We start from the raw sequence: 24,743 nt of genomic DNA, 5'->3' as shown, positions 1-24,743 counted from the left end.
GCTGCGCCCTCGGCGCTTCAGCGCTTCTGGCGGCTGTCCCCGGCCCCGGCCCGGTGCTCCGGCCCCGCGGGGCCCCCGAACCCCAAGGCTGGCACCGTCCCGGCCCCGCCGCCACGGGGCGCTCGGGGGCGCGCAGCTCGGGGGGCCCGGGGCCAGAGCGCGGCCGTGGGTGTCCCTGGGGGGCGTGGCCGTGGGTGTCCCCGGGGGGCGTGACCGTGGGTGTCCCCGGGGGCGTGGCCGTGGGTGTCCCCAGGGGGCGTGGCCGTGGGTGTTCCCGGGGGCGTGGCCGTGGGTGGTGACACGCGGTGGGTGTGCCCGGGGGCGGTGCCGGGGCGGGGGCGGTGCCGCCGCGGGACTCTCGGGGCGGCCGCTGGCGGAGCAGGAAATGGAGGCGTGAGCGGGTGGAGCGGCCGGGGCTCCGCGCCCAGCGCTGACCGCGGGCTCGCCGCCGCCGCCCTCCCCCTGCACCGCTCCGCGCCGCCCCCGCCGCGGGGCCGGCATGTGAGGCTGCCCGGCGGCGGCGCCTCCCTGCGCGGCTGGGCCGGCGCGGCCCCCGCACCGCTGCGCGCCGCCCGCGGGAGGGGAGCCCCGGCGCGGCCCCCGGAGCGCAGCGCGGCGGTGCATGGGGCGGCGCGGCCGGCGGTGCGGACCATGCCGCGGAAGGAGCTGCCGCTGCCCGAGGGCTGGGAGGAGGCGCGGGACTACGACGGGAAGGTGTATTACATCGACCACGGCAGCCGCACCACCAGCTGGGTCGACCCCCGCGACAGGTGGGCGGTGGCGGGCGGGGACCCCGCCGTGTGCGGGCAGAGCCCGGCCGGTCCTGCTGCCGTCCCCCGGCTCCGCTCGGGCTCCGCGGCACGGAGGGCAGGGCGGGACGGCGGTGGCGCTACCTGCGGCCCTGGCCGGGCAGTGGCGCCTGGGAGCGGAGGGATGGAGGGGGCTCAGCGAGTTGTGTTGCCGCCGTTCGGGGCTCCCCTTGGCCGGCCCCGGCCGTGCTGCGGGGCCGCAGCGCACGCCGCGATCGGCGCAGCCATGCGGCCCTTGCGGGGGGAGCCGCGGTGGCTCGGTGCGGTGCGGAGGGACAGGCTGGGCTCGCAGGGCTCTCGGCGGGCCCTGTCCTGCATCGTGGCCCACCTCTGCGGGCAGCTACGTGGCCTTAGCGAGCTTCGCCATCGCGGAGGTCACGGACTTCAGGGTGTGTCTCTGATCGCCCCTCTTTGCCGCCTTCTTCCCTGCGGTATCCCTTTGCTCCTGCTTGCTCTGAGTTGTTCTTTTCCTGCAGCGCTCACTTAGAAAAGTAAGATAAACAGAAAACAGGGTGCTGCTCAATACCGGGGTCATTTCCAAGCAACACTCTGTCCTAGCTTGTTGTAGTTCCATGCTTGAGGCAATCATGGTGAGCCAGAGCACGGGAGCTTGGACGTGCAGCAAGCTCAGCTACTGGATCACCACTGAAATTAGAAGTTTTTAACTTTCTCGTTTAATGCCTTGTTAGCTGAAGTTCCCAGAAACAGGAACTCAAAAATCCATCCTAGTGAATTTCCCAGTTGGAAATTCCAGCAACCTGAACTGTGCAGTTTGTTGTTGACCAGTTTCACACACTTCCCCGTCTGACAGTGAGCGTTTTTCTTGTTGTGGGGCAGAAAGGGCAATTTCTGAACCTGTGTTCCTTTCTTCCCCTTGCTCCAGCCATCAATTCAAGGGGCTTCCATTCTTGGTGGGATGTCAGGACTTTGCCTTCGCTCCGTTTACTTAGATGGGTTTTTTCTTACGCATGGAAGTGAATGATTGTCCAGTTTTACAAGATTTCAAGGAGTGTTCTGCATTCCAGGAATAATCCTTGTGTGTACTGTACACAAATGTAACCTGCTGCCAGCCAGAGCCTTGGAATTCATCTTGGGGTTCAGTTTTAGGAAGGTGGTTGAGAAGGGCCAGTAACAGAGTTGTTCCAAGGTGTTTCTTTAACCTTCATAAAAGTCGATGGAAGCTTAAATTAGAAATGCTTTCCTGGCATCCTTATTCTGTTCAGAGGATGAAGATGAGTGAGAAATCTAATAGGCCTAGTGCAGGCTTATAAAAATTCCTGTGTGTCCTTGGCTAGTGATTCAAGAATGACAGAAATGACTAAATGGGTGCCTTATTTAGCCATGTGTACTGAGCTGTCACAGAATCATTACCTGCTCACCACTGCTAGAGGAGAATAATCAAACACATTCTGATAACTCTTATCGCATGACACTTGTTGTGCACATAGAAATACACCTGAATACACGTGGCCCTGACGAGCTTTGTGTCTGAGTCATCTTCCAGTAGTGCTACCAAGGAAACTGCCCCTGAAAATCCACAAGGTTTTGAACAGTCTGCTGGTCCACAGTAGAACTACTATGTGGCACAACACTTACCCATCATCTGTGAGCTTGTATGGGCTGAAATTTTCATTTGCCATACAGGGACAAAGTTTCTCTGCCAAGAGATTACCACTGCCTGTGAAACCCAGTTGATGGGGGATTTCTCATCAGCTCAGGTCAAAAGATGCCTGTTCCCTGCAGGGGAGTGAACTTGGATTTACACACTGAGCATTGAACTTTATCACTTTAAAATAAAGTTTAAATGATTGAAAGGCTAGCCTTTTACAAGTCATATTTAAGATTGCTGCAGCTGAGACGTGGGTTTGTGAATTTGCTACAGTGCTCTGTGTGCTGTGCTTACACATTCTGTCTGTAACCCAGCAAAAAGCAACAGACAGTGGGTAACATGGCTGTGGAAATGCAAGTTTGAGGAATGTGGAGGAAGAAGTGTGTGTTAGGGCTCACTCTGAACCCAGTGTCAGTGGGGACCTTTGTAAACCTGATCAGCGAGTAGCAACTGGTAGTGAAAGATAGAACACAGGTTTTTAAACCTTCCCTAAATCTTTCATTCTAGCTTAATTTAGTGGAAGTAAACATGAGCAGGGATACCATCTAGCTGCAGGGCGTGCAGGGCCTGCATCCCACTGTTCAGTGACAGCAGGTTTGCAGTCCTGCTGAGGTTGGTTTAGCATGCTGCCAGGGAAGCAGCCCTGGCTGCGGGCACACGGGCTCTGCAGCAGGATGGGTGAAAGGTGGGACCTCAGCTGGGCCTGGGCTGTGAAATCAGAAGCTGGGCTGGTGCTTTTCCAGTTCTTGTTTAACACATGGCTCCAGTTCAGCTGATGGGCTGGTGGACTTTGCCAGGAGGAGATCCCTGGCACCTGGTGGCACCTCACTGTCCTCTAGAGCTGACCCCAGTGATGCTCAGGTGCCTGCAGCCCTGGCTGGAGCAGCTGCATATCAGAGCACTTGTACCTTGCACCTTTTAAGACTCACAGTAGTCCTGAGAAACCTGTGGATGTTGGAACATTTTGGGAAATCATCTAAGGTTGAATAATCTGAAGAATTTTGTGATTTAACTGTTGCTGTCCCTGTGGTGTGATGTAACAGAAAGGAATCAAGATACTTTGCGTTACAGGAATTTCAGGTTAAAAAGCTCTAAGGCAATTCTTCTGAACAAGTGGGGGGAAAACCAAAACCCTGCTGTGTTTTCCCTTTTGTAAGAGAAAGCTCACATAGCTGCCTTTTTTGGTAGATCTGTTGGAAATGAAATAATTCAGGAATTGAATACAGTGTGACAGGAGATCAAACCTTATTGACCTGGGGGAGAAAGTTTGTCATTCATGGTTTTAAACCCAAGCACGCCCTTTCAGGTCTGCACCAGTACATACCAGTTGGTAAAGCATGGTGGAGTACAAGTTGGTAAAGCATGCCAGAGAGCTGTCTCAGTTGTTTTCTTAACACAGAGGGTGCATCTGCTTTGGAAGCTGCTGTGCTGGTGGCCAAACAGAAAATACCAGTGGTGTCTCAAAAGTTCAGCACCAGCTGCTGCCTGTTCTTAGGCATCAGCATGAGCAGCACTTGAGCCACAGAGTGCCCTGAGTGACATTTCAGCTTTCCTCAGTAGTGAGGATTAGAGAGGGGAGTCCCTGTTCCAGTGCTGTGCTGTCCTTGGGCTCTTTACACCCTCCTTCAGACTTGTCTTGTAAGAGGATAAATTTTTTAACTTCTCCTTGCCTTTCAACACAGAAGCTTCAGGATGCACTGAAATTTTGGCCATGCCTGATAATCCATCCCACTCTTCAATACTTGTTGTCCTCTCCTACTGGCCTGGTGGTGTAAGGAGGTTTTTCTGGGTTATTTTAGATGGAGCTGACTGAACGTCTCATTTCACTTCTATCACTGGACTCCCGTTGAGAATAAAAGCTATTGAAAGAGGAGCAATTGTTGCTTAAATTTGGTGAAATTACTAAACAGCATCAGATATTTTGGGAGGCAGCAGTGCCTTAGTTGATGGCCCTTCATTTTTTGAAGGCTCTTGTTGCCTGTGTGGGGCTGGGAGAAGTTCATTAAATAAAAGCCCAGATTCTGCATTTGCTACCTAAATTCCCTTCCTACTCCACACGGAGGTTTCTCCAGTATGAACCTCCAAAACAGAGCTTTGGTAGAGAGATTTGCCAAGGTTGAGGGCCAGTGCATGTGGTGTCACGTGTAAGATCTTGACTATTTTTAATGTTAGGGCTACCTATTTACTCAGGAAGATTCAGCTTTGCTGAGCCTGAGGATTTCAGAGCAGAAAAGCCAGGCATGTAATATGGAGAGCACCATCATCTAGCCATGCCCTTCTAGGCTCTATGAGAAGTGCTGCAGAGTATTGTCTCCTCTGCATTATTCTGATCTTTAAGCTTTTCATCCCCAGTCTGCTCTGCACACTTGGTCTACAAACTGCCTTTATTAAAGATTTAGAAATGTGAGCATTGTGCTGAAAATTCGTATGTAACTGTCTCCTCTTTGGATTACTTGCTTAAATGTGGAATAACTTTAATGACTGGAATAAAGCTGCTGTAGCTAACTTAAGTGTGAGAATCCTTCAAAATAAAAGGGCTGGAAGAAGGGAGGGCAATGAAAGGCAGCAGAAAAGACTTTGTGCTCTTCTGTAGATGAAAATCAGTAAGCATAAGGAGATGAGAGGAAAATTGTCCAAAATAGAAGAACCAGGGGAGAGAACTGCTCTCTGATCAGTGCCAGTGGCATAGGTCATGCAGCTGAAGGCTTGCTAGTTTGATGTCTCTTGTTGCCTTTGTTTGCTGATATCTAGCTAAGCACCCTGTCATATACATGTGAATCTGCTGCTTTCTCCTGTTTGCATTCCCCAAAATAGCTGACAGCTTTGTAAGGAACAGGAGCTTAGCGTGTGCCCATAGAAACTGCTGATGACCATTTTCCACGAGTGCAGAGGGGAGTGACAAAAATGCAGTCTTCAAAGTCATCCAAATGCCACCTCTCAGAACAGGTGTCCTAATGTGTAGGATTTGTGCTGTTCTCACTTTTTGCCATAATGATTGGTTTAAGTGAGTGCTAATATATAAGGAGACAAGGATAGCAAGTAAGATTATTGTGACACTTGAAGCTATTTTAATTTATTAATATCACTCCTGTCCTTGCAAGATGAGTTAGCTCAGAATGCACCTGTAGATTGGAAAAGTGGGTTGGAGCTGAAATCCATCACACTGCTTCAGTTATAAAAGATCAGGCTTTTTTATTTTGGGGGGGGTTGGGGTTGATTTTTTTTCCCCCTGGACTCCCCAGACAAGCCTGGATGTTTTGGAGACTGCAGGGGCTGCCTTCAGAGCCAGAGTGCATCCTGAGTAGTGTAAGCTCACCTCACACTGGGGAGGGAACTGAAAACACCAGGTGTGCTGCTTTTAACAAGGGTATCACTGCTAAAGGTGTGCTATGCACACGTGTGTAGAGACAGAGGATGTTTGCAGTGACATTAGAATGACAAAAAGCATTATTTTATCTTGCTTCCCTATGGAACATGAAAAAAAAAAGAAATGTGAGGCTTTTTTCAGCTCAGCAGCTTTTTAATGAATCTTGGGGAATTCTGAGTCTTAAAGGATCAGGAATGCTTTTGAAGAAATCTCCGTACGTCACATTGTTTAGAAATATGTAGGCTGAGCTTCATCTTCTGCTCTGGCAAGGTCATCTTGCTCACAAGTTCACTCCTTTAATTTTGCCTCAAAAACTGACAGCGTGTGAAGTTAGAAGTTGCCACTGACTGGAAACTTATTTGGCAGCAGAATCAACAATTCCATCCCTATGTAGGTCATATATTATCATATCAGTGTAGTTATCTTGATCTCCATCCAGTGGAATGGCAGGAAATTGGCTAGTAAATTCCAGAAGATGTGGGTATGACAGGAGAGGTGGCTGCAGTGTTGGGCATCTGGGGCAGCTGCTTGGTGCTGTTGTTTTTTGGGGCACCTTAAGCTGCTCTTTCTGCCAGGGTAAAATTCTGTATCAGTGCAGGGAGTGAGGTCTGGAAGCTGGTCTGGCTGAAAAATGTCATTTTGCTGTCTGGGTTCATTTACAGAAACAGTTGATCCAGGTTGTTTATGCTTGTGCAGAGCTGGGACTGAGCTGGGAGGAGTGGGCGTGGGGCTGGCTCTGGTGGCAGCCCAGGAATGCTGCTGAGGGTGCACTTGTGAAACTGTCCCCAGGCACCTGACCTGGCCAGGCTCTCTGCCAGCCCAGCTGAGGAGGTGTTCCCGGGTGCTTAGCTCTGCCCCATGATTTCTGATTGAGTTTTACAGGAAGAATGCATTCACTTGTCAGAGCCCATGTGAAACCAGCAATGAGGCAGAGCATCTCCTGAAGATGTTCTTCACAGGGCAGTTTCATAGCTAGCACAGTTAGGGGAAGATGAGTTTGCAGCAAAATTTTCCATGTCTGAATCTGATTTAAATTTCTCTAGACTGTGCCAGAAAATTTATTGGAAGGCATGGGAAGATTTGTCCAAAGGAGTTTAATGAAATCACTTGTATGTAAAGAAGTGATGTTTGCTAGGTGGCTCAGGGGGGTCCTGTCACTGACTCCACCTTTTGGGACTGGCTCTAGTCTCAGTTGCTGGAGGAGTCTATTAGGAAATGATTGCTGCTGTGTGCTCCTGGAGGTGGCTGCAGGCTGCCAAGGCTGTCCTTGCTCTGTGCTCAGCACTGCCAGCAGCGTTCCTGCAGCACGGACATGGCTGAGCTCACCTGGGACAGCAGGGACGTGTCCTGGGCTGGCCTTGGCTCTCACTTGTGTCCTGTGGGACACCTTCAAACCTTTCTCAGAGACAGAGAGAGACCATACAGCTGGCTGGGAAAGCCTTGCTGGTCTCCCTGTGCCAGGGCTGGCTGAACTGGTGGCCTTGAGTGCTGCACCAGCAGGGCAAGTGTTAGCTGGAATAATTAATCAATAAAGAGGGGTGGCAGCAGCTTGGCAGAGTCAGCTGGAGTTATGTAGACTAGCGCTACTGCATGCACCTGTAGGAGAGCTATGCAGATTGACCACTTCCTTGGAGAGAAATACTTTTCATGCTGGCTGCTTGCCATTTGTGAGACCTGTTTAGTAAGGTTACTTGCTTTGCTTGTGGTAATGAGGACTTGGCTTTATTTGAGCAGTTTAAGCTCAGTTCTTGTTCACAGAGCCTAAGGTTACTGTTCCCTCCTCCCTTTAAAGTTACATGCATAGATAATTGGCTGAACAAACAGTGGGCAAAACTGCTCCCTGCAGAAAAATAACTGCTTTTCACTGCCACTCATTCAGTGAAGTGGCATCTGGAAGACTCTCCAGATAGTCACAGGAGGTTTGGTGTGTAACAGGAAGATGCAAAGAAGCCAAATCCTACAGCTGTCAGTGTTCTCTGGTTTTTTTCATGCTCTTGGAAGGGTTCTCCTGGCTTGGTTTGTTCTCAGTTTGTGCTGCTACTTACAGCTTCCACCCCAGCCACGATGTTCTGCAGCATAAGTACCCAACACATTTAAAAAACAGATGAATTGCTTTCTCAATCTCATGGAGGTGCTGTAGGGATTAATTAGTTCTGACAAAGTGCTGTCTGGCTGAGATGTCAAACTGACGTTTCAGGACTAATGGTATTGTTTAGTGAAACTGTTTGGTTCTCCTCAAATGCCTAATTACTATTTTAGAAGAATGTACTCTGTGGAGGGAAGCTTTATTGATTTAAAGCACGCAATAAACAGTATTGCTTTCAAGAGGCAGCCATTCATATCTGCTCTGTGCAGAGTTGAGATGTAAGGTGGTCACACAGCTACTTTGAACCAAAGTGTAAGTGAAGCTATTGCTTAAACGACCCTGCAGCAGCTTGCAGATTTCTCATATGTGACTTTCAACTGCCTTAATAGCCTTGTACTGAGAGCAAGGGCAGTCCCCTGCCAAGCAGAGGACTCTCTGCTATTTCATCCTTCACAGCCCTGCCCCACAGGGAGGATGGCCTGCAGAAGAACAACAGTGGGTAAAATAACCTTCTGGACCCTTCAGGCAGCACAGGAAAATGTAGGTAACCCCAGAAGTGCTGTGTGAAACCGTACTGTGGATAATTTAGTGGTTAATTTTGCTTGTGCAAAGCACAGCTTTGGATGCCATGAGCCAGCTGAGCCTCTAGAAGCAGCCACTGGAAGACATGCTGGTGGCACACTGCACAGGCTGTCCCCTTGGCCATGCAGCCTCTGCGCCACCAGGTGCATAAATCCCATGGGACATCTTTGAGGGGCTCAGGCCGATGGGCACCATGGCTCGGCAGCAGAAACCTCTCACACCACAGCGCCTGAGTGAAGAGGAGGAGTCATCTCCTGACATCCTCATCCTGGGCACGGGCACCATTGTTGGACTGTTTGAAACATTGAATATATATTTGAGCTGCTTATGCAAATTATCTCAAAGGGGATTTGGGTGGGGATGATAATGGAAAGTATTTGGCTGTCATGTGTGATGCAGCTCTTTGAATTATCCAGCTTGTTTCCTGTGAGGTGTCTCAGGCTGATGGCCTGTCTTGGGTGGTGCTGGGTATTTTTAGAAAAAAATAGTAAGACCTATGTAAATTCTGATGACCTGTACTGTATCTAATTCCAGGTGATCTTTTCATATTGAAGTTTTTTTTAATAAATATTCTTAGCACGAATAACATTTGGTATTGTAGAGTTTTTGGCATGGTTCAACTTGAAATTAAATAATTACTTTGAACAGGCTTTTTTGTTGGGATGTGGATGTGGTGATGCTCAGGTGTGTTTGATTAGTGGTGTGTTAACCCTGCTGGGAAAAAGGAGGTTAAACTCCACCATTCAGTGTATTATTCAACATTTCTCAACATGTGGTCTCTCCATCTCAGCTGTCAGTTGACCCACTTGTTGAGATTTTGCTGAAATTCCTTGAAGTCATCTCCACATCCAGCTAACCTAAACAGCTTGTCAGCCAGCAAGGCAGTAAGCCAGGTTTGATATTTGTCTTTTCTTATGTCACACCACAAGGTTTAATTATCAGAGTTACCACAAGTTATTGCCTTGATGGGACTGTTGAATTCCTGTATGGACACATACATCAAAGGCTGTTTAACAGTTCTCAAAAAGTTTTCCAGTATTCTAGACAGGGACAGATTTGTCTGGCAAAGAGATCAGTGAGTGTTATTCTGTCTTATTTTAATCTGTATGTGGAGGGAGGGGAGATGTCATGGCTTCTGCCATGTCCCATGGTTTTCTGTGGCACTAAAGCTTTGTAAGATGTCTTAGACTTCTTAACTTTTTAAATTTGGATGTGAAAACTCAGCTGAGTTAGTCTATAATTCTGAGTAAAGGTAGATATATTGTCATCTATCTGTTAATTATTCATTGAGTGCTGTGTGGCAGCCATGGTGAGTTTCTCATACAACTAGTTTACTGATAATTCAGTTTGGAATGTATCTGCCATCATCAGCCTGATGCTAATGAAAGCATAACCTGCATGTGAATACTTTCTTAAAGCACATCTCATTTGCTTCTCTTGTATTCCTTGGGCAGTACTCCTCACTTCCTTTTTAAGATTTCTTTTCAGGAGAAGATTGTATGGAAGGAAGGGGAGAGGTGCATGGCAGGAGCCTGGCGTGGTCATTTGCAAAAGGGTGTATGGATAAAAATCTTAGTTTGCAAAGATTTGCAACTGAGCTGGTCACACATAGTCTTCCACTCAGGCTTGTTTTCACACATCTTTTGTAAATGCCACTCTTATCCCTAAAGCAAATGTTCTGTGTTGAATTTTCTCATCTTTATTCTCTATTTGTCCAGCAGTGTGTAGCTAATATCCCAGAGTGTTTCCGGGTTTGTTTTCTATCTGTTTCCCAGATGCAGGCTCCTGCAGTTTTGGGTGGTAACCTCTGACAAATTGTGTTGCATCTTCAGTAGCTTGGCTGGGCTGGGGTCCCTTCCAGTGCAGTCACTGGGGTTTGCCTCAGGTGCTGTGGTTTCCTTCCTGTCAGGAAAAGATCTCTGGATGGGTGGAGGACCCCTGAGTGCAGCTGAGCGTGCTGCAGTTCACAGCCAGGTTTAGACCTGGGAGGATTTGTTCTTGTGTCAGACCCTGTCCCATGGTGTCTCTGTGGCTGCTGCCACAGCCCCAGGCAGCAAGGTGGGTCTGGAGGCTGCTCTGGGCTTCTGACCAGAGCCAGGTGGCACCAGGTCCTTGAGAGAAGGTGGCCCTTGGTGCAGTCAGCTCCTGGTGTTGGGGTTTTGCTGTGTGTGGTAACAAGAATGACAGCAGCCCAAGGGGTATTCACACCTGTAAACCTTCAGCTTGGAAATCTGCTTGTGGCACTCGCTTCTGATGGAGTGTGGCACATTGTATGTGTTCCCTTGCAGTCAGATTTAATACTGAGCAGAATTGCAGTGAAATAACCAAAGTTGAATAATTTTAACAACTCTGAATGACAGTACTGCCTCTTACCTGTCTTTTTTGAAGACAGGCTGGAATGCTGCTTTGGTCCAGCTGCTTTGTGACCAGCCTAGATGCCTGTTCAAAGGTGTGGGGAATAATGAGGTTATGTCAGTATGAATTAGGGATTTCACAACAACAATTTTATTATTTATGTTGCATTCTCAATATTTATGGAGGGTTTACTCCCCCCTAGCTAGTGGCTATGCAGTCAAGGGCAAGCTGTTGACCTGTCATTTTGTACTTCTGTGTTCCCAGCTCTGGTGCACTCCTTTTTCCAGTGATTGTTGCTTCAACTTTTCCTCTCCCAAGCCATATAACACTGCTGCTTACTCCCTTATGGCCATGCTTACAGGGTCTTTAAAGCCTTTTATAAGTAAGCACTTTGCCTGATGGGAAAAGAAGGTTTGTGGAGTTTAAAAAAAAAAAAGGCAAGAAATACGCTGTAGGTAATAGATTCCAAAAATGCAAATTTGTTTAAGCAACTTCTTAAAAAGGAGGGAGGGAGGAAGGAATTGAAGATTAAAACCTGTGTTTATATACATGTAGAAGCTGGAGGCAAAGCAATCCATTCATAAATATACAATAGGATTTATGTCATGGTGAGAAGTGCTACATGCATATTCATGTGTAATTTGCAAATCCTTTGGTGATTAAATACTTTACTCCAAACTCAAGAACTAAATAACCTTCTTGTTGAAATGAGATGTCCAAAGGCTCTAATGCTGCTCCAGTGGAGGGGAAAGGCTGGGTGGTGTAATAGATCCAATACTTTAATTTTGACTCTATTAAAAGATTTTTGGTGTGCTTTGGGCATTATTTTATTAGTATAATCAGGAAGTTTTGAACAAAGCATGAAGCAGAGAATTGCAAGACATATTGTAAAACCTGTCATGCTAAGAAAAGCAAATAGGCATAGGAACTTGTTAGGATGTTTTTCTCAACTGATTTTAATGTCATATCCCACAGGTAAGCACAGAGTCAAACTAGTAACAGCTTGGAGAGCAGCTGTCTTAAAAAAGTAGCTTTGTGCAAGTGGAAGTGAATTGCCTTTAAAGAATGTAGCCTCAGTTCTTCACTAGGAGATGGAGATGAATGCACTATTGCCAATGCTTTAGGTTTTCAAAAGTCTTTAAGTACTGTAGGTGAAGTGCATCCTTTCTAACATCATGAGCAGGGCATAACGCTGCTGTGGAGTAACTGTTTCCTGCAGCTGGTGTTGTTGCATGCAGGAGGTGAGTGCTCAGTGACAGTGCTGCATTCCTGGGCAGGGTGTGGTGATGCAACTGGTTTATCCTGCCTGTCAGTCATCACACTGAATGGTACTGGGAAATGGGACAGCAGCTGCCAGGCATCCTGCTGAGAAAACAGCTCGGCCTGTGCCTCCAGCATCTGTGGTAAGGTGGGGTTGGGACTTGTGGTGTGATTCTGCGCCTGTTCTCGCCTTCCTCGGGATCCTGTCACAGCTGGAAGTGGCAGCCACCACAGTGTCCCCTCCACAGCCACCAGCTGCTCTGCTTGTGCAGTGGAGTGGTGGCCCCGTGGCACTGGGCTTCTGTTGTTCTTGGTGTTTATGTATTGCTATGGGCAATCACTAATGAACCAGAGCTCCTCTTCTTCTCACTTCCTAAAACTGGATCTGGTCAGTTCCATCTAGGTCAATTCCCTGTGTGCCCTTTGGGAAGGCTGTGGTTTATTCTTGTATCTGGACCACCATAAAGTGTTTCTTACTGTGCTCTCCTGGTGTTCCTGATTGCTCATCTTGGAATTGCTCCTTTTTTGGCTTATTTTGGAATTGCTCCTTTTTGTAGCTTTATGAGCTCTTTATCCTTTTTGCATAGTTTTGTGTTGGGAGAATATAAAGTACATTGATGCTGGATGGGAGAAGCCAGAAGAGTTCTCGTGTTCTTTCTTCACCACTGAGGTTAGTCCCTCTTTGAAAGTTGTGTTGTCTGATTTAGTTTTCCTTCTCCTGTTCTGTAACAGCTCACCTGTGGGATGCTTTGATTGAGCTGAACAAGAAGACAGAGCAGTGCACTCAACTCACTAAGGACTATAAATGCATTTTTCTGGCTGGCACAGGTGTAGCAAATTGCCCTTTTAGTCCTGTTTACTTGTTTTTCTCATCCAGTCACAGGTAGGTTCTGCTCCTTGGACATCAGAGAAGAGCCCTGGATCCCCTGCTGCTGTCTTGTGCTGTGATCAGGGGGCATGTGGCAGAGGCACTGTGGCACTGTCCCTCCCGTGCCTGGGGGCTCTGCTGTACAAAGCTGTGCTTCAGCTGATTTGAAATAATGTTTCCAGGTAACTGTGAAAAGCTGCTGCTTTTACAATGAGCACTGAGAATTTGTATCATCTGCCATGTCAGAGCTGCAGCGGGTCCAAGCTGGTGGCTGGTCACACAGGGGTGTGAAGATACAGCACTGAGTCCTTGAAGAATATGAATTGGTGTAGTTCTCTAAGAGGCACAAAACTGAGCTAAACAAACCCAGTTCTCCTTAAGCTGAGTCCTGACTTGGTGACTTCTTGGCTTTATAGGGTGGGCACTTCACCCATCAAGCAGTTCAGATGCACACAGGGGAATAGCTGGTGTGTGAGCTGTGGTGTTTCTGATTACTTAGACCAGATGTATGAGCTGGTTTTATGCCAGTATTTTTTATTATATGTTGATGAGGAAAGCTAGAAGAGGTAAAGTTATTAACAAATCCCATGTTTTAAAGGAGTGCTATACAGGTAGAGGCTGGATGGGAGGTGAATTTGATTTCCCCCCTGTTTTAGGTTGCCTCTGGATCGATCTCAGAAGGGTGCAGTGAACCATTGCTTACAGTATTGTAACCACCTGCAATTTTGCTGGTGGAAGAAGTAAAAAATCTTTGCCCTGGGGGTTGTTTCTGGCTGTGGGCCTGAGCAGAAGCCCCAGTGGCAGGGCTGGAGCAGGCTGAGGAGCCACTGAGCCATCCTGCTGTGGGAGGTGGCCATTCCTTTGGCTCAGGTGCCCATCTGACTCCTCACTGATTTTGCTGGCATGCAGAAAACTGCTCCCTCTCTTTTGGGGCACAGTTTCTGCTGCTGCAGTAAGTTGGAACAGCCCAAGGACTGTCTGGCAGCAGTGACAAGTTGAGGTGGGAGTGACCTTCCTGCCAAGCATGGTTCCCCTGGAAGTCACAGCTCACTCCTGAGCTGCTGTCAGTGCAGTTGTGCTGTGCTTGCCTGGCACCACGGGTGGTGAGTGTGGGTTCAGCCAGGCAGCTGTGTCACTCGTAGTTTGTCTTTCAAAGCAGACAGCTTAAATATCAGATTGATGCTTCCTCAGCGCTGCGCTGCGGGCTGTAATTCCATCTGCTGCGACAAGGTGACACCTGGAAAGGTATGTGCTGCTTCCTGCATGTCCTCCCTGTACCTTCTGCATGCACAACTGCAGGCACCATTTCACCTGCTTGTTGGCCTTGCTCACCTTGTGTGGTTGCTTGGGAGTCTAGAAAAACACTCAATATTTTCTCTAGTGCTGCTGGAATTTCAGCGTCAGATTTTCATTCATCCTGACCACTGCAGTTTCTGTAGCATCACCACCCTTTGTCTTCACTGCTTTGGAGCAGTAGAAGCGTCTGTTTATGCCATTGATTTGGCAATTATTAGAAGGACATTGAACAAAGGACATTATTAGTGGAAAGCAGGAGTGTTCAAACACCTCTGCCCAAAGGACTGTGTTTTTAATAGTTCTGCAGATTCATCACTGATTTTGGAACTTGATAGCAAGTTGGCTCTCTGGATCAGTCTGTAGATCAGATTAAAGTTACTAGACAAGGGCAGCAGGAGTACTTTGTTCCTCAGAGAATTTCATCTTGATCTTTGCAGGTGAGCTGAACTGTGGATAATGATTTATTTAGCTGAACTGGTGGGAGTAAGTTAATATGCATGTTGTGAATTCTGCATTGGTGCTGTAGATCAGCATTTGGGTAAAAATGAATAAAAAGGGTAACAGTGAAAATGCTGAAAAAAAAATACTGGCATGGGAATTGCATTTCATTCAGGTGCTGATGGTGAAGTAGTAGTGAGTTAAGCAGCAAATTTCAAACCTGTAAGCTCTCCTGATGGCTTGCTTAATAGCAGGTGTACAGTACTGTAAGGCACAGTGTCAGATCCATTAAACACAGCTTTGACGTAAGGATGGAAATGAATAGCGGAGATATTTTAGGTAATTGCCTTGAGCAACAGTGATGGTTGTATTGGAGCAGCTTCAGTGAGTTATAAACAAGCTTCAGCTGAGGCCAGATCAAGCAACTGATGATTTGCAGAGTGTCTGGTGTGGTTTGCCTGGAGAGCAGCACACATGGTGTGTGCAGGCTGTACTCCTGAATTCCTCCTTTTCTGTGCCCACAGAGAAGTGGGTGTTCAGATAACACTTTCACCTCCCCAGCTGCTTTAGTTTTACCTCAAGTGTCTTGCAACAAATACTGATTTAGACTGAGGGAGACTGACTCATTCAGCTGCTTCTTATCCCTTGGCATATATAAAGGCTGCAAAACCTGATAGTGATGGAGAAAAAGTGTTACTGAGGGATCTTGGCAAGAAATACTACTCTACACTGTCTGGAAAAAAAAAAACAAACCCAGCTTTTTCTTTTTTTTTTATTTGGATGGAAGAGGAGAAAGCACAACTGAGGTAAGCTGGACAGGAATGTCTTTCTAAGTGTTATCTATAAAAAATTTGGATTATCCATGGAGAAGGCTTTGAGGTAGCTTGTTTTTCAGAACCTTGCTTTCTAAATTCAGGGGAAGGTACTAGTGACCTGGGTATTCCAGGCTTCACAAGAAAATCTCAGGAGTGAAATGTCTTGTGCCTTAAAGCACCTGCAGATCCTGCAGCTTGTTTGCTAGGCTGCTTTACAAAGAGAGCTTATTTTTGTGAAGAGAGCATAGGTGTAGCTCACCATCTTCTTTTCGTGACTACATCCCCTGAAAACGGAGAGAAAATACCTTGTTACTGATCAGCAGGAGCTGGGACTTGATATGACACAATAAAAAAAAAGTGATTTTCTACTGTGACAGGTTTGTGTGGCCTCTACTAGACTTTAAGAGCTTATTTTGACCAACTTGTATTTTCCAAGACAAAGCTGGAACTCTTACAGATTCATGCCTTCTGCTGCTTCCTTCAACTTGCAGGGAAGAAAAACATGTGAAAATGGAGGTGGTTTGGCTTGACTTGTTGCAAAACTCCAAAATAATATTCTGTGCGTTCTGCACCAAATGCTTAAAATCCTATTTTGGAGTTCACATTAAATAATAGGCAATTAAAAATGGAAAATCCAGTCCAAAATACATCCTTTTGAAAGGATAGCAGAAGCTGTAGGTATGTGATTGCTTAGAATAGGGCTGTCCATAGGATGTAGCCATGCCACGTGCATGAAGCCACCTGGAGTGGTTAGAGCATGTTATGTCGGATATTTAGAGATTTGGGAACCTGAATTGAAATCCTCAGCAGAAGAAATTCAAGAATTGCCAGAAAAATAATATAATCTATGAAAAACACAGCTGCTGCTTTTTTCAGTTTTTGCATTAAAAGCCCCTGGATGGTTTGGCCGCGTGCAGCGTGGAGGGGAGCCCTGGTCTGAGCCGCAGACCTGGGGCTGCTGGGGTGCTCTGGGGAGAGCTGCTGCCTTGCAGAGCAAAACCAGGCACCAGTGAATGAACTGGTGATGGCTGAAGGGAGCAGACATCCCTGGTGTGCTGCAGCATGCTCTGTCTGGCAGACACCTAGCACAGGGCTCTCCATCTGGCGTGGGCTCTGCCCTGGAGGAGCAGCTGCTGCCATAGGAACCACGATCCCCTTCTGCCGGGATGAACCCGGGACAGCCCCACTCTGGGCTCCCATGTCGGGCTCTTTGTCCTCACAACCCATCACCTGCTGCCCTGCTGCCGTGTCCTCCCGAACACCCCTCCTAACAGTTTCAGGATAGAGCTTCAACATTCTGCTGCAGCCTGCTGCCAGATGCTCAGAGTGATAAAAGATGGAGTGAGGATTTTAGCCCTCTTTGGGGAAGGGATATGTGCAACCGAGGGTCACAGCAGCCAGTCTGAGCCTCGCAGGGCTCAGCTTTGTATTCAGATGCGCTGGCCTGCGAGCTGCAGACATTCCAGATACTTGTGTTCCTTTTGGCTGTATCCAGGCACGCACTCACAAAGAGCAAGATGCGTGCAGTGAAGTATAAATCCCGTCCTCTAATGACTCAAAGCACTGTTGTGTGCTCATACATGCTTAACAGATTGTATAATTAGCTGGCTTTGTAAGCTGGCAGCATGTATGACTCTCCAGTAGCCCCCTAAAAACCCTGTGTGGTGCAGGGAGCGTATGCAGGTCCTTAAGCTGCTTGTATCCATGCAGCGATGACTGCTGGGCACAAGAGAAGGGCTGCATGCCCTGTGCCCAAGAAAGGCTTCCCAGGCCCAGTGCCACCACCTCTGCCTGTCCCTGAGCTGCCAGCAGCTCTTTTCCCCTTGTTTGCTGGCTGCTCTGGGGACAGGGCTGTCCCCAAGGCAGTGCCCTTGAAGGCAGGTTTGGCAGATGGTGCGGCCAAGCGCCTCAGTGGAGCCCGTCGCTTCGATGGATGAGGCATCGGCCCAGGCTGGAACCGGGTTTTATTTGCGGTGTTTAATGGAGGAGTGTTGCTCGCGGAGGTGGCGAGGCTCGCTGCAGAGCTCTCCCGGCCCTGCAGCACAGGCACGGGGGCGTTGCTGGGCCCGGAGCACGGCGGTGCCGGCAGGGCAGAGCAGGGCTGGGCTGGGCTGCCTGCCCGGAGGAACGCGACAGGTTGTGCCGGTGTCCGGGAGCAGCACCGGGGCCCAGGGCTGCGTGCTTGGGATTTCATTGGAACCGGGGAGGAGCCGGCAGCAGGGGAGCGAGCATGACCTTGAAAATCCTTATCGAGATGAAAAGGTGCAGTGAGGGAGCGAATTCCCCGCGCCCGGCCGGCCGGGCTGGCAGCGAGCGCTGCGGCCTCGATGCCGGGAGGTGCCTTCCCACAGCCCGGCTGTCCCCTCAGGGCTCAGGCTCTGTGAATCGAAGGGATCGGCTTCTGCAGTTCACTGTTTCCATGCATTTATAAGTAATAATGAGCCTGAAGGCAGTAGCAAGGCGAGCTGTGGCAGCTGGAGAAGATGAGCCACTTGAGAGGAGCAGGTTTAATTATGATTCCGTGTCAGGTGAAGCTCATCTGTGAGTTTGGTGCTCAGAAATCGGGTGAGCAGCCAGACAGCTCATCCCTACCAGCAAGGGGGGTTGTGGTTCTCCCCACAAAAACCCCACATTTATGTGCTTCTGTTCCTGACACTCTTCTGTCCCTGGCATGCTCTGGACTGCTGGGTCCCCCTGACCCAGCTGGAGATGCCCTGGTCAGAAGGGTCTGGGTGCTGCTCTGCTCTGTTCCTGAGCACAAACAGTTCCTGGGAGGGCTTGGAGAGCTGCTGGTCTGGGAAGAGGAGCAAGGAAAAGCTGTGCAGAGATGCTTTTTACAGGAGCAACAAACCCTTAGCCTGGCTCAGTTGCTGATGTCTTTGTGCTGTGGATCCAACACAATTCTCCTTCTCTCCCCTGCAGTAACACGTGCACTTGTACAGTCACATGCTAATTCAGGTTAAATAACTGCATCTCCTAGAAATCAGTCCTTTTCTAAGATGCTTTTTGGGTGCTTCTAATCCTGAAGCATGTCCCGGGAAAGTGACACTGCACAGATAAAGCAGCCCTTGCTGTGTAAAAAAGTAATCAACACTTGCTACTATGAATATGTGCTGTGAAATGAAAAATGCTGCATTCCTGAAGACATCTAAGTATTGTTACAGCTTGACTGTGGCACTTCTGTTGCTGAGGCTGCACTGCAGCTTGGAAGCAGATACTTAAAATTCATTGGTTTGTGGTGTTTTTTTTTCCTCCCGACAAGAACAGAATAAAACCCGTCTTTCTCCATGGCTATAGGAACATACCCTTGTGTGTTTTTTGTTGGAGGAATTCGGGCATTTATTGATGTCTTCGACAATTCCTTTCTGAATGCTTAGCTTAGAGCATTTGCATAAAATCTTATCTTACTTAACAAGTTCAGATTTTTTTTCAGTTTTAGAAGATCTAGGAATTTGGATGTGTACTAATGACCTTGGGACATTTGTTTTTAGGTCTTGTGGAATGGGGTGGCCTCAGGCCAAGGGAGGCTGGAACTCACCCAAGGGAGGTGGAACTTGCCCCTGCTGATGGAGAAAGTCCTGTTGCTGCAGTAGATGAGGACTTGTTTCCCTGTTGCATAGCTGGATCAGCTTGCTGAGGAGTGACATGAGTAGCCATGCCACCAGCTCTGGTGCTCCTGTGGAATCGGTACTTGGTCATGTTGAGTGGCAGAAGTGGCAGGGTTGGTACAGGCTGTGCTGTATCCTGTGGGATTACAGAGGATGTGCTGCATGTCCAGAGCCTGCTTCTGAACAAAGCACAGGATGGTGTGAACACACTTCTTCTGTCAAAGCTGGTGGCCTTGCTGGCCAGCTCCTTCATTGCTCTGAGCTTCTTGCCATGCCTTCAGCTTTTCTTTGCCACAATACCTAAGACAAATCTGGCATCTCTGGCCTTTTTGGGGTTATCTGGCTGGTAAAGCTGGGATGAAATGCACCCTGTTTGTTGGGATTCACCTCTTCATTTTGCAGTGGGGAACAGCCAGGATGGTGGTAGTGATGCTGGGTCCCTGCTGTCAGACAAGCCAGGAGCTTGACTGAGGTACATACCTACTGCATAGGTATGGGAAAAGTGGGAGTCCAGAGACAGCAAAAAGACACAAACAGTCTGTGAGTTTAGCCACCTTCACCAGGGTATACTGGAAAGAGGAAGATTGTTCCTTTGGAATGAAGGAGGTTCCTGTGCTCTTGGTCATAAACTAAAGTAAAAGAGTAGCTAAATATTAATAATGAGACTATGTAAGGTGTGTCTCTGGCACATACCTGGAGCATGAAGTGTGAGCAGCAGTGATAAAGTGATATGTATGCTGAGTCTGCCTAGTGGAAAGAAATGCTGTCTGATTTGAACTGAGGAATAACTGAAAAACCAAACCCTCAGCTGGCTTGTGCCATATCTGAGCTGGCAGAAGGACTGGTAAGTGGGCTTTAAACTACCCAAGATAGATGGGAAAGGGGAATGCAAGAGAGCAAGTGGCATTATAACTTCCATGTTAACACAAATTTGATCTGTTGGCAAAATATATTCATAGTGGATCATTAAAAATAAACAATGTTTGTGAGAGTACATCAATCAAACTCACTTGGTGATGCAAATCTCACTTTTGCTGTCCTCAGATGCGTGAGCAGCCTTCAATAGTTGTTGATTTGTATCGACTCCCTTGCAATGTGTGAAGTACTGAGCTATGTTTAGTGCTTTGTACAGTTCTGCCTATAAACACAGTTTGGCATGATTTTTTTTTGTGGCTTAACTACATGGTAAATCAAGGCTTTGTTACTTTGGATGAAAAAGATACTAAACCTATTAATTTTATACTCTTACCTTCTAACTCTACATCTCCTAAAGCTTTATTCTCAGAAAGTTGTTCTGGAAATTTGTTCTTATTCTGACATTCCTGTTCATTTTTATACAGTATGGCTTTTCAGGATCTGAGAAAACACATTGCTTCAGCACTTACAGCAGCAGTAGTAGATTGTAAAGCTCATATTGTGAATTCTAAGTGCTGCATTCATGAGCTGAGGGCTGTGCAACCTGTGCTTTGGATGAGAATTGAGTTGCCATGCTTTCATTTCCAAAGGCTGTGCTCAGTGCTCACTCACGAGGTTGAGTCTGCTGAAATAGTTTTTGATTTGCCACTCTTGAAGGAATGGCAGGGATTGCAGTCTGCAGGGCTATGCTTGTGCTTGGGTGAGTGTTCTGTATCTGGAATTCACAGCTGCTTTGCAAGCAGAAGGATTTTTGTTCTCCTGTGTTCTCCACTGTTCTGACATCATCTCGACCAGGCATCTGCTCTGATTCTTGCAGGCAGCCAGAAATACTCCTGTGCATACCTGGTACTGAAATACTCCTGTCCATACCTGGTACTGCTGAGTTTACAACGGCATTGAGGGAGTCCTGTGGGTGCCCTGAGGCCCCTTAGGGGTTCATGTGGCTTGGTAGTTTGCTCTGTGTAGCAGGGTTCTGCTCTGTCTGGCCAGATTTCCAAGGTGGCAGGCTGATGTCAGATCAGAGCCATGCAGTAATGTTTTCAGACACTGCAGAAGAGCTGAGTGCCTGCAGCTGATGTGGCTCAGGGCAAGGAGCAGAAGATGCTCTGGTAATGCCCTGCTGCTTGCCTAGAACTGTGTTCTGCAAGGGGTGCAGACCAGGGAGCCTGCCAGTGTTGCTGTTGGACATTGGGACCATCAGATAGCTCTAGAACTCGCTCAGAACATTTATCATACAAACATAGCAAGCAGGCAGCCCTACCAAAGCTGCTGTATGGATGAGCAATTAGCCCAGTGCTAGCAGGAGGTGAACCAGGGAGCAGCATGCCAACCATGTGCATGTAAAACAAACTCCTGTGCTTCCCTTGTCCTTTCTAAATAAGGTTTCATACTAGCAATGCTTGTTTTCTACACTGGGGAGATGAGATGAGTCCAGTCAGGCCACCCTGGGGTTGTCTGTCTTCCCACTTCAAATGTCATGTGAGTAAAGGGCACAGGAGCTGACAAGAGGCAGCTGTTTCAGGAGGCATTTGCTGTTCACAGATGCTGGTTAGAAGTACAGCACCATGCTTTACTTCTGAAAGAATTCAGGTTTGTAATCACTGTACATGAAGTGTAAATTCAGTGTCTGAAGCCCAGTTGTCCCAAATCTCTTGCCCATCATTCCTGCCTGGATGGTCAGCCCAGTGCTCACTGCACTGCACGTCTTCCTGATGCTGAGGTAGGGCAATTATTCCATGCTTGCCTCCTTGCTGAGATCTCAAATATTTATTTTTTTCTGACAGTAGCTATTGGTTCCCTGCTCTAGGAGCTGTACTGTGGGGGGAGTTTGTCCTATACACCTCCTTATCTCGAGGCATCTTGCCAATATAAACTGCTGCCACCCACACTAGGCAGCCTTTCAGGGAAGCAGGAATGCAGGCTGTAGGAGCAGAGACAGAGCCTTCCAGTTCATAATCTCCCAAACATGTCAGGGAACTTGTCTGACTACTCTGGATGCTTGCTAGGCAATCTACCCCATACTCAGAAGTGACCAGTCCCCTCATTCAAGAACAGTTGAGCTTCCAAGTGAAGAGAAAGCTGACTTAGTTTTAGTTAATCTGCTCAGGCTGTGCTTGTGGCAAGGCTGCTTTTCATCCTAGAAGAACTGAAAGCAAACTTAAAAACCAATGTCAGCTATTTGAAATTAAAGATGTTTGAATTACTTGCATGGTTAAATTCCAACTCCTGCATGCTTTTAATTCAGTAGTGTTGTACTGTTCTCATCAAGTTGTACCTTACACTTTCATATCTTTTCTGCTTAATTGGTTCAGGAAAGCATGCAGGATATAGAGGCTGGCAGGCAAGTTAATGTTGTGAGAAGCCTCATCTCCCATTTCTTGACTTTTTAACCTTGAACTATCCCAGGAATTTTTGCATTTGAGTGATTAAGAAGGTATGACTGACCTCCTGCTTGCAGAACCGGTTTGTTAATCACTGGGAATGATCTAAAATCTGCAAGTGGTTTTTGATAGCCTTCTCCTTGCAAATAACTTCGTTGTTCTTTGCTTCCAGAGGTAAATGATCTGCACTGAAGAGACATACACTGGCAAACAGACTGCCAGTGTGTGCAGAGTAGGGCTTGTAAACATGCAGGCCTTTGCAGAAGTGGATAGAACAAGCAAACAGCTGACTGCACTGGTGCTCTAGGCATACTTTTTGTGCCTGATGGGGTCATAAACAATGTATTATCTAGATTAATGCTTCTGTGAATCTGTTTGACTAATAGAAATGAATAAATGCATTTCTGTTCAGAATACCTGAAGTACAGACTGGTGCCTGACTTTTAGTGTCTTTGGTTTCTCCTGATCTCTTTTGTGGAGAATCTACTTGGGCAGTATGTGACTAATTTCAGTATAAAAGAAGAATTTAAGTGTTACCTGCACATGTGAAAGCACTAAAGGGTCTAACTGGCAATTACACACAGCTCAAGATCACCTTAACAAGGTACAGAGGTTACCCTCATGGCCTGGCCAGAAAACATCACTGAGTTCTTGAGTGTCACTAAAAATGTATAAAATTAGGATAGCTTGGAAAATAAACTCTGAGAATAGAAGTTGGACTTGCTTATCCTAGAGGTGGCCCAGTGCATGAAGCATCAGGGGCCAGGAGGAAATACAAGGGGAAAAAGGCCTTCAGGAGGCTGAGAAGACGCTCAATAACCACAGCAATGAAAAGAACCACTTCTGAATAGCAAACAACTCTGCAGTTTGACTTGCTTGAGATGTGTGGTTTATTTTAAGCCATTTCTCTTGGTAATATTTATGTTGTAGTTTAAGCAAATTTGTTTGGTTTACGCTAACAGCTTCAAATATTTTTTTTTCCTCAGAGTTGACCCCATTTTATTATAAGAGAGTAATTCTGTTCCCAGTTATCCTTTATCACAGCAAGACCAGGACCACACACTGGCAGTCACTGAAATGACATATGTTTGAGGTGACCAAAATTTAAGGTGACTGGGCCTTTGTGTGGGTTTTGGCATAATGTCTCCCTTCCAAACTTTGAAATGTTGTGTTTGATCTCTCATAACTATACTACTCTCCTTGGAGTGTAGTTAAAAAGCTTCTGAAATCTGTTATCACTTTTTAAAAGCTTCTCCTTGTTACCTGGCAAGCACATTGGTGTTCATGGTTCCCCTCTGCTAATGGTAGTCCTGAATTGGGCCTTTCTGCTCCTCTGGGTGTAGAGGTCTCCCCCTCCAGCTCCCCTGCAGGTGGTGAGGCTTTGGTGCCACTGAGGTGTCACTTGGCTTGGAGCTGCCTGCTGTGTCACTGCTGTGTCCCTGCTGAGGATGCTGTTGGGGAGGAGCTGTTCCCATTCCCTGTTTCCTAAACTGCTGTTGGAGTGGGAGTCCAAGGGAGCATTTCATGGTGCACAGGTGTGTGGAGATGGGGTGAGAAAAGCTTTGCCAGCAAGATCATAAAACATTCACAGCCACACCTGCAGCCTCCAAGGCAATCCTCCCTGCAGTGAGAGAAGATGCTCCCAGGGAAAATAGTTACTATAGTGACAAATGGCCCTGGTGTGTTTGAGGGCTGGATCACCAAGTTGAGTAATAAATGTGTAGGTGTCTATTTTTAAAAGCTTTTGTGAGGAGGAGATTGCAGACAAATTTTCTAGGACTACAGCAAAGTGATAGGTTTTTCTGTGCTGAAGTTTAAAAATAATCATCGTCTGTCTTGAGAATGAGATGACCTCATTAAGAACAAAGAAGCTTGTATGTCATCCTGTGGAGCCTCCTGGCAGTGATTCTTGCAGCAGCCTTCTGAGTTCCAGCAGCAGCTCTGCTGGAAGTTTGAGTTCCTCAAAACTCCGTGTGCACAGCAAGCCCAGGGTCACAGCTGGAACTGAGGTGCCTTTAGCTCATCCTGGTCTGTGTAGCACATCCTGGCACATAATGAGCAGTGAGTTTTATTCAAACAAGAAATGAGGATATGCTGTGTAAAAAATAAATAACTAAACAGAAGCCATTGAAAATAAAACCTAACCACAAGCTTCTCCTGTAAAATGCTGGATTGAAAAGCTGTTTGGTTTTGTAAGAGAAATGGCATGAGTGGAAGTATCTGCCACAATCATTATTGTGTCCTCTGGCTTGGCTTCTTGCCCAAGGGCTTTTCTGCCTCACACCTGCTGTGTACCTGTGAGTGCAGGAGGGAAGGGGAGAGCTCAGCAGGGCTAGTAGGGTGTTTGTCAGGCT

General features: G+C 47.4%; 1 protein-coding gene across 1 annotated transcript in view; it reads left to right on the top strand.

Moving 5' to 3' along the window:
- The first annotated feature begins 596 nt into the window (after window positions 1–596).
- The window catches only part of WWC1 (WW and C2 domain containing 1), a 66,620-nt gene continuing 42,473 nt past the window's right edge, over window positions 597–24,743 (top strand). The window contains exon 1 of the mRNA XM_036391502.2: window positions 597–770. Within this exon, the coding sequence (XP_036247395.1) occupies window positions 652–770 (119 nt within the window). The 5' untranslated portion in view covers window positions 597–651. The remainder of the gene's footprint in view (window positions 771–24,743) is intronic.

Source organism: Molothrus ater, chromosome 15 (genome assembly GCF_012460135.2).
Source record: "Molothrus ater isolate BHLD 08-10-18 breed brown headed cowbird chromosome 15, BPBGC_Mater_1.1, whole genome shotgun sequence".
Lineage (NCBI taxonomy): Eukaryota > Metazoa > Chordata > Aves > Passeriformes > Icteridae > Molothrus > Molothrus ater.
Note: the sequence above shows the minus strand (reverse complement) of the source record. Positions and strands in the feature narration are given on the sequence as shown.